This window comes from Spermophilus citellus, assembly GCF_964194105.1.
Source record: "Spermophilus citellus genome assembly, chromosome: 6".
Lineage (NCBI taxonomy): Eukaryota > Metazoa > Chordata > Mammalia > Rodentia > Sciuridae > Spermophilus > Spermophilus citellus.
This window is the reverse complement of record NC_138187.1, coordinates 63,724,938-63,741,746: the sequence shown is the minus strand read 5'-3', so window position 1 is coordinate 63,741,746 and position 16,809 is coordinate 63,724,938. Positions and strand designations below refer to the sequence as shown.

The window sequence follows — 16,809 nt, the reverse complement described above, 5'->3', positions numbered from 1 at the left end:
TTTCAATGTGACCTGTGATAATTCCTTACAACTAACAAAACGTTCTTGGAAGACTACAAGAGAATATTTCAGATTTCACTGGTCATAACTGGACCCTTAATAAATAATTGGCAAGTGGAGGGGACTTGGGTGATAGGGGTGGGCTAGTCCAGAACTGCCCTTGGGGTCCAGAGGACCCCTCCTGATGCTGTGGGTATGAGGCAGACATTCAAAATCAAGGTTTGGCAAGCAGAGAAAAATGGGGAAATGGATTTTGGAGAAAAACATCTGTAAGAGTGTAGAGGGAAGGCGTGACCAATGGTTATGGTTTAAATATGAGGTATCCTCAAAAGCTCATGTGTGAGAACAATGTAAGTAAGTTTAGAGGTGAAATAATGGGGTTATGAGACCCTTCACCTAATCCACTAATTAATCTACTGATATGGATTAACTGCGTGGTAATTGTAGACAGGTAGGGTGTGGGTGGAGGAGGTGGGTTATTGGGGGTGTGCCTTTGTGGTGTCTGTTTTGTTCTTGGAGAGCACAGCTCCTCTCTCTCTCTCTCTCTCTCTCTCTCTCTCTCTCTCTCTCTCTCTCTCTCTCTCTCTCTCTCTCTCCCCTTTCTGGTACCATGCCTATGCCTTAGCTGCTCTCCTCTGCCACATCCTTCTGCCATGATGTTCTACCTCACCTCAGGGCCCAGAGAATGACTGTCTAGGACTGGAACCTCTGAAATCATGACCTCACAAATAAACATTTTCTCCTCTAAACTTGTTCTTACCAGGTCTTTTGGTCACAGCAATGAAAAAGCTGACTAAAACATCAGTCCTAAGAAGGGGATTGAGATAGTCCTGAAGGAAATGAAATCAGTAGGGAATTTTAAGAAATTCACAATCCAAACTCTGACCTTCAGTTAGAATGGCTATTATTACAAAGAAAAAAAAATTACAAATGTTGGCAAGGAAGTGGAAAAAAAGAACCCTCATTGACTGTGATAGGAATATAGATCAGCAGAACCGTTATGGAGATCAATATGGAGGTTCCTCAAAAAACTAAAAAGAGAGTTACAATGTGACTCAGTATTCTCTCTTCTGGACATATCCAAAGGAAATGAGATCAGCATGCCAAATAGATATGTGTATACCCTTTTTTGTTGTGACACTACTCATGATAGCTAACATATGGAATCAACTTAGATGCCCATCAATGAATGGGTAAAAGAAATGTGGTATAGATACACAATGGAATATTATTTAGTCATGAAGAATGAAATTCTGGCTAGCAAAATGAATTGAACTGGAGGACTTTATGTTAGGTGAAAATAAGCTAGATAGAGACAAGTACTGCATGTTCTCTCAACTGTGAAAGTAAAAAAAGAAAATCAACCTGAATATAGAAAAGTGATTAAAGCAAGTTGGAAAGTTTTCTTGTGGGGTATGGATAAAGAGAGATTAGATTTGGCTAGTGTATGTTATATGCATGTGTTGGAATATCACACAGAATCAATATGTACAATTAATACGTGTTGACCAAATATTAAATACAAGAAAAGAAAACAATAAAAAAAACCCACAGTCCTTTTGTTGATGTCTTTCTAGTCTTTTTGGAAGTCTGACATTCATTCTCAAAGGTAGATTTCTCAGGTCAAACTTATATTGCCATCACTTCCTCAAATCTTCCATGTTTATAACAGTTTTATGCACTGAATGTCAAATTGGCTCAATGAGAGAACTTTGATCAATATTTTCTCTCGTTCAGTAACTAGATGTATTATTCCCTTTTATTTATCATAGAGATTGCTTTTGAAAAGTCTAAGAATAATATTGTTTTCCTTACAAATGACTTGGTCTTTTTGCTTAAATAACCAAAGTGTGTGTGTGTGTGTGTGTGTGTGTGTGTGTGTGTGTGTTTTAATTAAAGTCCAACAGTTGTGTTAGAATGTGTTTTCATGTTACCCCATTCCAAGTAAAATTTCCCAGGTACAAAAAGTGACTTTTGAATATACTCTCAATACTTCTTTCAAGAGAGAGTTGTCTCAAATTATAGTTTCAAAAATCCTCTCCATTGTATAGTTTTGTTTTCCTTCTTGGGGACTCTAAACACAAGTGTGTTAGATCTCCTCGGCCTATTTGTTCTCTTGAATATTTTGTGAGTTCTTTTTTTCATTACTTTGCAGTTTTCACATCTTCTATTTATTTAAAGAGATTAGCCATTGTGTTCATGCATTCTTGTGTTCCTTCTAGTTGACTCTTCATTTCCAAGATGAATTTTTCTTTCATTTCTCCTTTGTGGAAGTTTTGCTTCTCCTAAGTCACGTCCTAATCACCTAATTTGTGGATTTTCATGATTCTAACTTGTTTTTTTATCCATTGCTTTTATAGCCTTGTTTTAGTTCATTTAAAAATGTTACTAGGGGCTGAGGCTATAGTTCAGTGGTGGAGCACTTTTCTAACATGAGCAAAGCTCTGGGTTCAATCCCCAGCATTAAGAAAAATAAATAAAATAAACACATTGCATTACAATTTGCATGGCTTCTTAATGTGTTTTCATTCTCTATAAGGATGTTTTTCTATTTCCTTATTCTCTATGTTTTAATTCCTTATAATAACTCCACATAGAAATTGACTGTCTGTTTTTTTTATGTTGCTCATTATTAAGAGAAACAAGTTTTCCTGTTTTGGGGAGGGGAAGAGCTGTGAGCAGGACAGCATTACTAGTTGCACATCCTCAGGATCATTTTTCATTTCACAGTGATGGAGAATATATCCTTGCTGCTCTGTCCTGTTCCTCTTTTTTCTTTTTTTAAATCTGGACTTTCTTACTCTTTTATCCCAGTGTTTCTGCTCTGCTCAATTTAGATGCAATTGCCAGTCATTCCTCCCAAGAGCCAAGTGTTGTAGTTTTCAGTATTCATGGGACTCAGCTACTGCTACAGAGAGTGACAACTGTACCCACACCATCAAACCTCCTGAAGTTGTGGTCTTGTTCACAAGTTGTGGGTTTGTCCCGGTCTGTTCATTTTGGAGTCAGTGTGGATATCTTGTCACCTCATATTACTGCATATATGTCTTTTTTTATTTTTAATACTCATTGCTCAGTTATTATAGGAAACTTCAGAAACTTTGCAATTACCATCTTTCCAGAATTCCTCTAGTTCATGGGGAAAAAAATTCTTTAATTTTGTAATTGACTAAGGTATAAGATGGACACAGATGGAATCAGAGAAGTCGAGCATTAGGACTATGTTTTTGAAGTTCCCTGAAATTTTGTGAGAAAGCCAATTGTTTTTTTATTTGGACCTTACATGGCACACAACTTCCTTTGAACCAGGTATGTGGCTAGAGCTCAATGGTAATATGGTAGAGGGACTTTGGGATTAGACAGATCTGGATTCAAATCCCTCTCCTGCCACTCACTGCATATTAATGAATTCCTCTAAGGTTTTTCCTTATCTATAACATGGATAATTAGGACTTGAAAGGTAATTAGGATTACCCTTTCTGGATAATTAGGATTAAATTGTGTTGAATATTTGGAGATTAATAAAATCATGTTTATAATTTATGATTTGATTACATCCTAATGCATAGAAACATGATAAGTGCAGACTGTGGTTGAAAATATAATTTATTTTGTGTTACATGAGAAGCTTTATTTGTAGAATTCTAAAAAAAATAGCAATTAAGTATTTTTCAAATAATTGTGTGAATACATCAGAATTTGGAAGTAGAAATTGTATTTAAATTTGGCACTGAGCACTAGGCCACCAGTATTGCTCATATCTGTTCACACAGCAATCAGGAGAGGCAATATGTTGTTTTTACATTTGCATATCACCTGGCGTGGGTCCTACCTTCACTACTTACTAGCAGCTCAGTTTGGCTTGTTATGCCTGCAGTGAAAGCTTCCTGTTATAGTGGTGAGTTTGCAATCAAATTTGACAAACGTTAATTGAGCATGTATTGACGACTAGAAGCTGGCATAGTCACTAGGCATACAATGATGGACAAGACAAAGAGTCCCTGCCCTCCTAGAACTTACAGTTCAAGGTCAAAGGAAAATGATTAAGCCATGGCTACGAAGAGTGATCATTTCTATAAAACAGAAAAATCAGCATTATAGGAGGATCTGCTTGACTCAGATTTGAAGTTTAGGAGACAGTCCCAGGAAAAAATGATTCCTCAGTTGATAGCTGAAGATGTGTAGGAATTCCCAAACCAAGAAGGGAGTCAAAACAACATGTGCAAAGGTGTGGAGGCATGTGCAAGCAGCAGGTTTAAGGGCACGAAACCTGGAGGACTTAATGCATAAAGCAGTGTTCCCAACACTGGCTCAAGTTCAGGCTCACCAGGAGAGCTTTTACAAAGACTCATTTTTATAGGCCCCACCCAGACTTAATGAATCACATTCTTAGGGAATGAGTCCCAAGGCAGTGATTATAAGTCATGTGGGGAGCCACTGGGGTAGGACATGGGAAACTATTAGAGAGGGGCCATCAAGGCAGGAAAGCTAAGCCGGGGCACAGCATGAAGGGCATGTAAACTGTGTGTCAGGTTCGAATTTTGTCCTAAGGGCTGGGAAGACTGTGGGAGAATTTGGGGGCATGAGGATGAGACAACTCAATTATTGGTTCATAAAAATCTATAAGTTGAGTAAGACACAGTTCCTGCAATCTAGTTTATGAAGTTCAACATCTGTGAAACCTCAATGAAAAAAAAATCTAAAATGGAAATATTGATACCTACTTGGCAAGGTGATGGTGAGTCTTAACTGGGGTAATTTATGTGAAATACTTTCAAATGCCTTTATGCACGTATGACATACATTTGAGATTCAAAAGATGCTAATTTCTATTATGTAAGAAAGTCATGGGGCCAAATAATTGGTGGACATTAGAGACCCTCATTTATACAGTTTCTCAGTGGGATGTGGGGATTTGTGTTCAAACATCTGTTTCCAAGGTCCTCTGATATTCTTTTCCTTTGCCCGTACCTGGAACACCAGGACAGAGCTCATTCTGATCACACTTCCTCATTCTTTCATAATCATTGTTTCAGAGTTACCATTTTTATGCCAGTGAATTCCAAATCCATATTTCCAGTCTACTTTTCTTTTCTGAGCTCCAAACCCATATTGTCCTCCAACTCCTGCATATGTCCATTTAAATGTCCGTGGTCACTTTATTCAAATTAGGTCTTCTCTTCCCAAATTTCACCCTTCTCCACCCCCCAAAACAAAACAAAAACTGTTTTTCCAACATCGGCACCACTGGGTTAACCCAGAAACATGGGAGTCATCAATCACTTTGACCTTCTCCCATGAGGCTTCCCCAATCCACACCTTTCTCTGCAGACTTTGATCATCCCCCTCCTCTACTCTATCACCAACCTGTTGTCTGGACTCGTGAAATAGCCTATGACTTCCTAACCTCATTCTTTGTCCCCACCCCAACTCTGCATCCATAATCCTGAGAGATTTCCTAGAGTATAAGAGTAGTACCTCCCCTACTTAAGCCTCTTCTGTGACTTTCAAATGCCTTTAAAGAAACTCCAAACTCCACCAAGTCTTTATCAGCTCCTTCAAGATGTCACCTCTTCAGACTCATTTTCTCCCAAGCTCCTTTTCTCATTTTAGGCTATAACCATTCTGAACTGGGGTGTGTGAGGGGAACCACCTTCTCTCTCATGAATCTGTGTCACGTGAAGTGTCATCCATCCATAACCCCCTTCATATGGAAGGCCCTTAGGCTTTAACTGACACAGATCCTCTTGGGGAGACAATCCTTGAATCTTTACAAAAGCTAAAATCCCCTTGTGTGTATTTATAACACCTTTACCTGCTCCCCCCAAGGGCTACTCATTATACATGTGATTTCTCAGTATCAATCTTCCCCATCCATTGTACCCAACAGAATGGCGAGAGAAAGAAAGAAAGAAAGAGAGAGAGAGAGAGAGAGAGAGAATATATATAATCTCCATGTTACTGATGAATTCTTGCTAAAATTTATTTGTAACCCCCACACCAATATTCAGGGTGTTTTTACAGTCATTCTCTGACCTGTGCAGAAAGTTGGAAACTTGGTGTCATCTGACATGCATGTTCCAAGCATGAATAAGATAATGTTTTGCCTTCTTGTTTCAGCCCTCATATTGTCAACAAGTATCCATTTCTGGTCTCTGAGCCACATTTTTCATACTTTTGTATATATTGTTAGTTATTTCAAGGCTTAAAAAATGGTCTAGTACTGCAGTGCTGCCTAGGGTTCTTTGTTGTTGTTTTTAATCCTGGAGTTTGAACCCAGGGCTTCCAACCTGCTGGGCAAGCACCTCACCACTGGACTCCATCCCTAGGATCTAACTAGGGCTTTAAAAGTTTTAGCTGTATATCACAGTGGAGTGTACTTTGACATACTGATGTGGAGTCTAACTTGTTCTAATTAGGATCCCATTTTTGTGGTTGTACTTTTTGTGGAGTTTCACTGCTTGTGACATCTTTGATGTGCCTTACGGAGAAAATTTGTCCATTGGATGAGCTTCCTTGCATGAGTTGCAGCACTGTTGGCCTTCAGTTCAAGGCTCATGATTTAAGAATCTATATGAAATTAGGTGTTTTCAAAACAGAACCATGTAAACAGGATCATATATTCACAAAATGATGAAAATATTGTGTCCAGAGCCTTGCAAGGACCCAACCCTAACAGCAGTAGTTCACTGTTGGCTCATTCATTATTTGCAGTGGCTTCAAAGAACAAAACAACTGTATTTTATTAACTCTGTGTCCTTAGTAGATCACACAGTGACTCTCACAAAACGAATCTTCAAACTGAATTGTGTGTGTGTATATTGTATATATATTCATATATGTATATTCATATTACATATATGCACATATACTTTACACAGACATACGTAGAAATTATATATAATATAAAAATTAATTAAACTTAATTTGTCTTTCATCCCAAAGGTGATACCTCACAGATTTTTTTTTTTTTTACTTTCTACCTTTGGAAAAAGATCTTAAATATAGGTTATTTTTTGATACCACCTTTATTTTTTATTTTTGTCTAGGATGCTGGAGAAATGGTTCGTTCCTTTGTTGGTGGTTTGGAACTTGTTGTCAATTTACTGAAATCGGATAATAAAGAAGTTTTGGCGAGCGTATGTGCTGCTATTACCAATATAGCAAAAGATCAAGAAAACTTAGCTGTTATTACAGATCATGGGGTTGTTCCTTTATTATCCAAGCTGGCAAATACAGTAAGTAGCACATCTTTTTTATTTTTAATATTTATTGTCAGATCGTGAGTTTAAAGCCCAGAGACCTGAATTCCTGGTTCATATCCATCGCTTATGAAGTATGCGATTTTCTTAACTCACTTAATTTTTCTGAAACCTAGATATGCAAAAGTATATTTTGAAATGATAAAATGTTAATATGCAGGCTCCTGTAGAATGGAGGCTGTTTTTTTAAAAAATATTTTTTAGTTGTTGTTGGACCTTTATTTAATTGATAAATTTACCTATATGTGGTGTTGAGAATCGAACCCAGTTCCTCACACAGGCCAGGTGCGAGATCTACCACTGAGCCACAACTTCATCCTAAGGGGCTATTTTTTCTTTGTCACTGGCAAGGGAAGTGGTGGCAAATAGCAGTGCTACTATGTAAGTGTTACCTATTCACTGTCACCATCATCATTTTTATTGTTCATGCCAACATTAGAAGTTGAGTGGCACCTCCTCCGCTTAGCCAGCTTGGATTGATAGCATTCTTAAGCTAGAAGGTGTTGGCAACCACTGTATTGTTTACCTAAAGCTGTGCCAGATAGAATAGACAGCCTTGAGGGACAATGACTTCATCTTAATCAGAGGTATTCAAGCATAGCCTGGACTGCCACTTGGCAGAAAAGTCACAGAGCAGAAATTCAAACACTGGAACAATACCTGGTATCGGATACTTTGAGTTCCTAAGAGAATCTGCTAGATTGTTAAGTTCACCAAGTTGTTGCCTGAGTCAGGAGGATAGTACAATTAAACAGAGACCATGTCCAATTCAGTTATATTTTACCTGTAGAAGGTAATTACATACAAAAAGGATCCAATCTGCACAAGGTATACAGAAAGAAAAATGGAGGACCCCAATTATGTTATCGTATTTGCTACACTGTCTTCATCCCCTTGGGGCCCAAGGTGTGTTACCAAGATGTAGAAGTATTCCTAAGGTGAAGAAGAAGAATTAATCCGTTTATCCCAGCTATGTGGGGTATTCCTTGAAGAATATCCAGTTTTCTATAAAATCCAGTTTGTACAAAGACAACTCAGAATTGAACCTTGGTCATTCGTGACCCACCACAATACTAGCTCCTTCAAAACACCTCCTAAGTAGCCAGCTACCACATCCCTCTAAACTCATTTGCATCTTAGTGTGGCCATAAGCATAAAGTGCATACATGTGAACCCACAGGGTGATTACAATGCACATTTCTTAAGTTGGTTTTCTTTGTGCAGAATAATGATAAATTGAGGCGTCATCTGGCAGAGGCTGTCTCACGTTGCTGTATGTGGGGCAGAAACAGAGTGGCCTTTGGCGAGCACAGAGCAGTGGCTCCTTTGGTGCGCTACCTGAAATCAAATGACACCAATGTGCATCGAGCAACCGCTCAGGCCTTGTATCAACTCTCAGAAGATGCAGATAACTGCATCACCATGCATGAGAATGGCGCAGTAAAGGTACAGTTGAATGACTTCACGGTTTAGTCCAAATGTGGTAAATGCAGGTTGGAAAGAAGCTGAAGGGACATGAAGCTTTTCTTGGATGCACAAAAGTGCTTCCTTTTTGGACCATAGCTATATTTGAGCCATGTGTTAACATGGTTTTGTGCTGCAGAAAAGTTGTAGGGAATACAGAATTTTTCTAAATCAAAGCATATAAATGTACTTCATAAAATAATTAATCATTCTATAATTTGAATTAAGTTAAATAAAATGTATAGGACATGAACAATCATTAGTATTCATAATTCTATTTGATATATTGTTTGTTTAGCAGGTACATAAAAAAACAATAGGCACATGCAGAGACACCAGCTAAACAGCAAAAGAAATGACTGAAGTTGTTGTTAGACTAAAGCTTAAAAGTCTTTACTATAACAACAAAGGATCAATTCAAAGACAGTGTGGTGTTTTAAATCTTTGCGTCAAACATTTTTGCCTTTAACCAACATACAGTTAGAAGAATTTCTGCATGTAGACTTCAGTGAAGCTCCACATTGGAAACTACCTAGAATATTTTGATGGTAATAAGTACAAAAATACTTAGAGTACCCAAACAGCTTGCATGCATCAGGAAAAACTGATTAAAATATTAAAATATCAATAGCTTGTTTCCTTGTACAATATAGTTTTTAGTGTTTATTACCTTAATTTGACACCAACGACAACCAGACACATTCACACTTTGAAATGTTATGTCCTGAGTTGATATTTTAGATAAGATTTTAAATTTCCAGTTATTCATATCTAGTCAAATCTAGATATGCTAAATATGAAACATCTAAGATGAATAATACTCTTAAAAATGCCAATTGGTAATTTTTTAGGCAATTATTTTAATTCATCCTTCAAACTTATTATAGTTGAAAGATGTGATGTTAATTTTTCTGAAATGAAACCCAAATTACATTTAAATATATCATTCTTTCCATTATAAATCTGTTTCTGTGACACATAAGTTAGGCTTATGTACTTTGTCAAGCAAAAATCTGGCATAAAAAGCACCTTTTAGACTAAGGAGCAATTTTAAAAAGTAAATTATAAAAAAAAATTGGAATGTTAACTTCCAGTTACTAAAGAATAATGAAAACATTGTCACTTCTATGTGACTATGTTCACACTTCAAAAAGAAGAGATTTCTAATTTAAAATCATACATTCTGTTATTGAACATGATTGGCACAGTCTAAGACGCAGTAAGCATACAGCCTTTACAAAAACAAAACGGCAAAAGTTAAGTAGCCTGGTAAAGTGTCTGACACATAGCACATACTTAGAGCATTCCCAGTTAGTTTAAGAAGAGCATTTCTAGACAGCTCAGAAAGTTTTCAGATTTCATAAGGTTTGCATGGTCATTAGGATGATCATTAGATGCCAGGCATCTATGCCACTCTCAAGGAGTTCTTCTAATGCAAATCGACAGATAATCCAGAATCCCTTTTGTGTAAAGTGTTGTAACTGTGTTCACCCACCCACACAGCTTATTAGAAAATGAAGGAAATAAGAATGATGGAGGTGTGTAGACATTAAAGAGAGAGCAAAGAAGGTGCTTCTGCTGTGCACAGAGCCTTTCTTTGGTGATCAAGGGGTCTGTCTCATCTATTTGCATTCCTAACTACTGTTATGTCTGTGGGAGGATAACTGTAAATAATAGGACTTTTTTTTTTTTTTTTGGCAAGGCCATCTGCAATGATACAGGGGCAGGCCTTGCTTTGGGGCGTTGTTGGCATGGATGTATGTTGTGGAGGTGACCTGTCCCCTTTTTTCTCAACCTGCTCCAAGCCCCAGACCTCACAGAGCTGTGTGGGAAGCCTATTGCTTCCCTTTTCTGGTTGTATTTAAGGAGAAAAAAAAAATATGTGAATTGGTGTACTGGGATTAGTAGAATAAACAGGATTTGTTAGTTGCTTGGATATGGGTAATAAAAGAAAGAGAGCAAATGACTCCAAACTTCAGGCTAAATGAAGAAGAATCCATTCTACAATAATGCAAGAAAAATGTTCTGCAAATTAGGGTGATTCACTTACCTACTGTGAATATGTCTCCAGTATGCAATTGTTTTTTCTGACTTTGAATGCATAATCATTCACTCTTGGCAGATTCCAGGCTCTTTTGTTCCTAATTGCTACTGCCCCTCTCTGGTCAAATGCTTATTGTGTTATTTTCCACTCCTGCAGACTTTCCTGCTGCAGCTGACATGACAAATGTTGACAGAATCTTCTGCAATTACCAGGCTCTGTCAGTTACCTGTCACCCTATTCATAAATAAATCATTCTAGGGTTAGCGCCTTTGTCCTACAGTTTCCTCAACAGTAACAGCTGATGTTATGCAATCTATCTCTCATGACTACTGATATTTTTGCTGTAGTAACAGTGAAGGTGCAGGCTTGAGCGGCTACAATACCGTGAGTTCAGCTTTTCATCTGTTCAATTTGAATGGCCCATTTGAATTTTAGGTGTAGAGCAGGGCTGTCCAGTAGAAATGCCATGTGAACCATGTACATAATATTAAATTTTCTAATAGTCATAATTTAGCAAAACATAAAAATAAATGGATAAGGGCTGGGGATGTGGCTCAAGCGGTAGCGCGCTCGCCTCGCATGCGTGCGGCCCGGGTTCGATCCTCAGCACCACATACAAACAAAGATGTTGTGTCTGCCGAGAACTAAAAAATAAATATTAAAAATTCTCTCTCTCTCTCTCTCTCCCTCTCTCTCTCTCTCTCTCCTCTCTCACTCTCTCTTAAAAAAATGGATAAAATTAGTAATATATTTTATTCAGCTCAATTTATCCAAAATATTATTATTTCAACATGTGATCAATATAAAATTACTATTTTGTTTATACTTTTTTTGGTACTAAGTCTTCAAAATCCAATTTGTGTTTTATAGTACATCGATTTTGGACTAGCCATGTTTCAAAATAATTAGTAGTTAGTGGTTTCCTTACCAGACAATGCCAATTTAGAGACAAGGAGACGGGGGACATTTGGAAACTATCTGCCAAGAAGTATAAAACCATGCGAGAGGGTGGGTAAGATGTTTTTGGCAGAGTCTAGAGAAGCCTGGGAAATGTCTACATTTTCACTTTGGGGGCACGTAAACTAGGAAGAAGAGCTGTCAAAGTAAACTTGAGAAGTTAACAGGTTAAGCAGGAGTTCTATAAGTCAAAGAAAGAGTGAGCTTCAAAGGCTGTGTTTAAACACTGTCGAGAGGTCAATAAAGATTTCCTGATTCAATTATATTGAAAAACAATCCTGTGTCCGGAGCCTTCCGAGGAAGAATCTCTTCTAAATGGACCAATAACTCCCCTGCTCTGCTCTGGTACACACAATATGATTGGAAAAATTCACTGTGTCCTCCATGATTTTTACACAGAACTGATCAAAGGTATCAGCCCAGGAACTTGACTTGTTGCAAAATCTTGTGAATGTGGATGCAGAGTTGTTGAAAACTGGATTGAAAATGTGGAAAGTCTCAGAGATACATCAAAGTTATTTACTAATTGTTACAAACCTATAACTCAGGAGAGTAATATAAGGAGGAAAGGAAGTTGTAGGAAAAATTGAGCAAACACAAGCCTTTTCCTAAGGCAGAAAAAGTGATCAAATAGAGATGATGAGCACCCATGAAAGACATTAAGCTCCTTTCCCCATGGTGACATTGGATTTGTTTTTGCAAATGTCTATACCAGGTAGGTGAAAGCTACATTCTGGCTATAACTTTCTGAAAGGCAGGAAATTGAAAAGATTGCAGAAAATACTATCAGAAGTCTGCCCAGCACTGGGCAAAGGGGGAGAGTAGTGTGATTCATTGTGGGTACAGTCAACAGGCCTGTCTTGGCCACATCCCAGGCTCAGTCCATGTACTGGCCAGAGAGCCAGGAGTAAGAATCCAGAACCTGTCCCATAGTTTTTGAAGGCTAACGTAAGAAAACAAAAATATTATTAATGTCGGTGAGTCAAGTGAATGGATTTTAGAGACCAAAGTCACCCAGGAATTTTCAGTGTCTGTGTACTTAATGTTTTACCTAAATATACTTTCCATTAATGTAACTTTGCAGTTCTGAGCGGTTCTGAGTCCTTTTCGTACATTTCCTGTGTTCTTTGGAGTTCTGGGGATAGTCTACTTGGTGATCATAGGCTACTAAATAACTTAAGGTAGACCTAAGAGGTGTCAGTGAATGGACACAGAGTAAACACAGAGTTTTTCTGATTGACTTTCTTCTCTTTATTTATATGTGTCCTTTAATTTTTTTTTTTTTTTACTTATTTATGTCTCCTTAAAAGTGAGAAAGAAATTTATGGAGGTTTCCAGTGAGTTAGGTGATAGTTCACCATGGTTAACTTTTTATATGTACATCAAATGTTTTCCTTATTTCATTTTTTTAACTTTAAGAAATCTTATTAGCGTTATTAAGGGATAATTGACATATACATGCACTATTTGAAGTGTCCAGTTTGATAAGTTTTCACACACCCACACACACACATGCATACACACACACACACACACACACACACACACACAAACACCATTACTGAATGAAGATAATGATCCCCTTATGTTTTTTTGACACGCCTTTGGATTCCCCCACTCTAGTCCCTCTTTGTTGTTGGGCAATCATTGATTTGCTTTCTTCATTCTGGATTAATCTGCAGTTTCTGGAACTTAATATAAATGCATATATAAAGTATACACTAGGCTTTTTGTTTGATTTACTCCACTAAGTTTAATTATTTTCATACTCTTCCATGTTATTGTACATATAATACTTCACTCTTTTATTGCTGATTAAGTACTCCATTATATGGATGTGTCACCATTTATTTATCCTTTCACTCAGAATATTCTTTAATCAGTGTAGGTCTTTTAAGCTATTTATTTCTTCTTGAACAACCTTTGGTGCTTTGTGTCTTTCAAGGAATTAGTTCAGTTCATTAAAGTTGTTAAATATATCAGCATAAAAGTTGTTCATAATAATTCCTTATCCTTTTATTATATGTAGAAACCATAGTTTTTCATCACTGATATTTGTAAATTTTACCATTTTCATCACTGATATTTGTAAATTTTATCTTCCCTTTATTCCTAACCTAAGAGAAGACAGAATTTCTGGCTAGAACTTTATGAACCTCTAGCTAAACCAGATTTTGGTTTCATTAAATGTTCTCTATTGCTTTTCTGGGTTAAATTTCATTGTTCCAATGTGATATTTGTTTGTTTTTCCTTCTACTTTAGGATTTCGTTTACTCTTTGTATAGTTTCTTAAGGTGGAAACTAAGATAATTATTTGTCACTTTTTTCTTTTCCAATATAGGTACTCAGTTCTAGAAATTCTCTTTTAATGTTTTTCCAGTTGTATCCAAGAAATTTTAATAGGCTGTGTTTCATTTTTATCCAGTAAAAAATACTTCCTAATTTCCCTTTCAGTTTCTTTTTTGACTAGTGTATTATTTAGAAATCTATCATTCCAGTTATTTGGGTATTTTCTGGTGACTCTTCTGTTATTGATTTATAATTTAATTCCATTATAGTCAGACATATATTACTTAAATAAATATTTTTAAAACTTTTTCGAGATTGTTGTATGGCTCAGAATATGATTTACTTGTTAAAATTCCATTAAAAGAATGAGTGTTCTCATTGAAAAGAATGAGATTCTGATATTGTTAGGCCGGATGTTCTATGAAGTTCAAGAACATCAAGTTAGTTAATAATGTTACTCTACATCTTTGATTTCTTAACTACTTATTCTGTTAGTTATTGTGGATTTTTAAATTTCTCCTTGCAATTCTTATCAGTCTTTTCCTTTATGTATTTATAAGCTCTCTTACTAGGTGCATACATGTTTAGGAATATTATATTCTCTCAATGACTTCTTTATCAGTATGAAATAATATCTTTGCTTTGATCATGTTCTTTGTTTTGAAATCTTTTTCTGCTACTAATATAAACATTCATATTTTATTTGGGTTAGTATTGACATTGCAAATTATGTAGAATTTTCTATCATGACCCAATTTGTCTCTTTTTTAGTATAGACTTCATTGAAGTCAGTGTCTCTATACTGAGATAGAAGATTTTATTTACATAAACCCAAGTTGTAACATTTCACAGCTTTTAAAAGAAATGTCAATAATTACAATGATCATGGTGTAATTTATGTTGTTTTATTTAAAATGGTTATTTGTAAGTAGTATGAAATTAGGGCTTGATTTTTTAATTTAAATGACAATCTCTACCTTTATTAGGAGGGGAGTGTTTATATTATTCATATGTAATGTGATGTTAAGATTGTTGGCTTTAAAAATATACCATCTTATTTTTTGTTTTCTATTTTTCCCATCTGTTCTTTCTATTCCTCCTTTTCTGTCTTTTCTTGGATTAATTGAACATTTGTTTCCATCTTAACTTCTTTGTTGGATTCTTAGTTACAAGTCTTTTTGTAATTTTAGTGGTTGCTTTAGAGTTTATAGTATACATATTTAATTCAGGACAGTGAACCTTCAAGTTATTTTATGTATATAAACATATAGTTTAAGACATACAACAGTATGTTTTTCTTTTTACCTTCCTGACTTTTGTGTTATCACTGTCATACATTTGACTCATACAAATGTTACAAATGCCACAATACATTGTTTTTGTTTTAGGCTGTAAACAGATTTTTAATTTTTACAGAAATTTAAATAAACATAAAAAAGATCTTACATATATAATTTGCTATTTCCAATGCTATTTATTCCTCCTTTATGATGAATTCTTTCATGTCTAAAATTTATATGTCTTTTAAAAAAGCTTTATTCTATCTTTGTTTATGAAAAATATTTTTGCTGGGTACAGAATTTTATGTCAATTTTATTTTCCTTTTAGAACTTTAAATATGGTATTCTATTTTATTCTCACATTGTTTTCTAAATGAAATCTCTTAATAATCCTTATGTCTTTCATCTGTATATCATGTCTTTCTTCGACAGCTTTAAGATTTTATCATTTCCACTGGTTTTGAGCACTTTGATTGTGGTGGGTCTTCACTGAAGTTTCCTTCGAGTTTTTTTTTTAAAAGACTTGGAGTTTGTTAAGATTTTTAGCTCTGTGGGCTTACAGTTCTCCATCAAGTTTAGAAAAATTTCACTCATTTTTTTCAAATACTTTTCCTTTTTCTCTCTCTCTCTTTCTACCATTTTTGATGACTCTATTTTCACCTGTATTTGGCTACTTGAAGTTTTTCCATAGCTCTGTGAGGCTTTGTACATTTTTTTTAGTCTTTTTTTTTCAATCTGTGTCTTAATTTAGGGTGTATCTATTTTTATATCAAGTTCACTTATCTTTATAATGCTTAGTTTTCCTTATTTTAATCCAGTGTGTTTTACATCTACAATATTGTAGTTTTCATCTCTTGAAGTTTGATTCGGGTCTCCTGTGATGTCTTTCATGTCTCTGTTTAACAAGATGAGTCTTGTCTTTAGCTTCATACACATATGATTCACTTATAATCAAATTCTAATATTTTTGTGTTACTTTCAGTTGCTTGATTTTTCTCATTATAAATCATTGGATCCTAGACATATTGAGTTTTCAAACACTGTGGAGTACTAATTTTGAGGGTTTTTTTTTTCAGTATATCTCTAAATATTCTTGATTTTTGCCTGGGATTCTGGTATGTTACTTTGAAGCAATTTGATTCTTTCAGTTCATGATTTTAGCAGGACCAGCATAGGCCTAATTCTTTCCCACTATTGAGCCCAGACCATTCTGGGTACTCTACGTATTACTACATGTATGTTGAAGTCTGCTCAGGTTAGTGGAGGCACTCTTCCTCACTTTGTATGAGTTGTCTAACCTTTTCAGATGGTTCATTTCCTGCCCTCAAGTAGTTTACTCTCAGGTGCTGATCAGCTTGCATTGGAGATTCAAGAGGCACCTACTGCAGACCCCAGAGTTCTGTGTTCACCAGTCTTCTCTCCAGTGTCCTTGTGGTTCTCCAGACTCCCAGCTCTGTCTCCTCAACTCAGGAAGGCTGCCATGCTCAGTTTGGGCTACCCCTCCCTGTGCTGC

At 36.0% G+C, this 16,809-nt stretch overlaps 1 protein-coding gene across 1 annotated transcript in view; it reads left to right on the top strand.

Annotated features, from left to right (window-relative positions):
* Nucleotides 1–16,809, top strand: part of ODAD2 (outer dynein arm docking complex subunit 2) — a gene marked incomplete at its 3' end in the record, with an annotated part of 183,749 nt that overhangs the window by 115,670 nt on the left and 51,270 nt on the right. The window contains exons 18-19 of the mRNA XM_081298031.1: nt 7,050–7,238; nt 8,487–8,708. Of these exons, the coding sequence (XP_081154157.1) occupies nt 7,050–7,238; nt 8,487–8,708 (411 nt within the window). The remainder of the gene's footprint in view (nt 1–7,049; nt 7,239–8,486; nt 8,709–16,809) is intronic.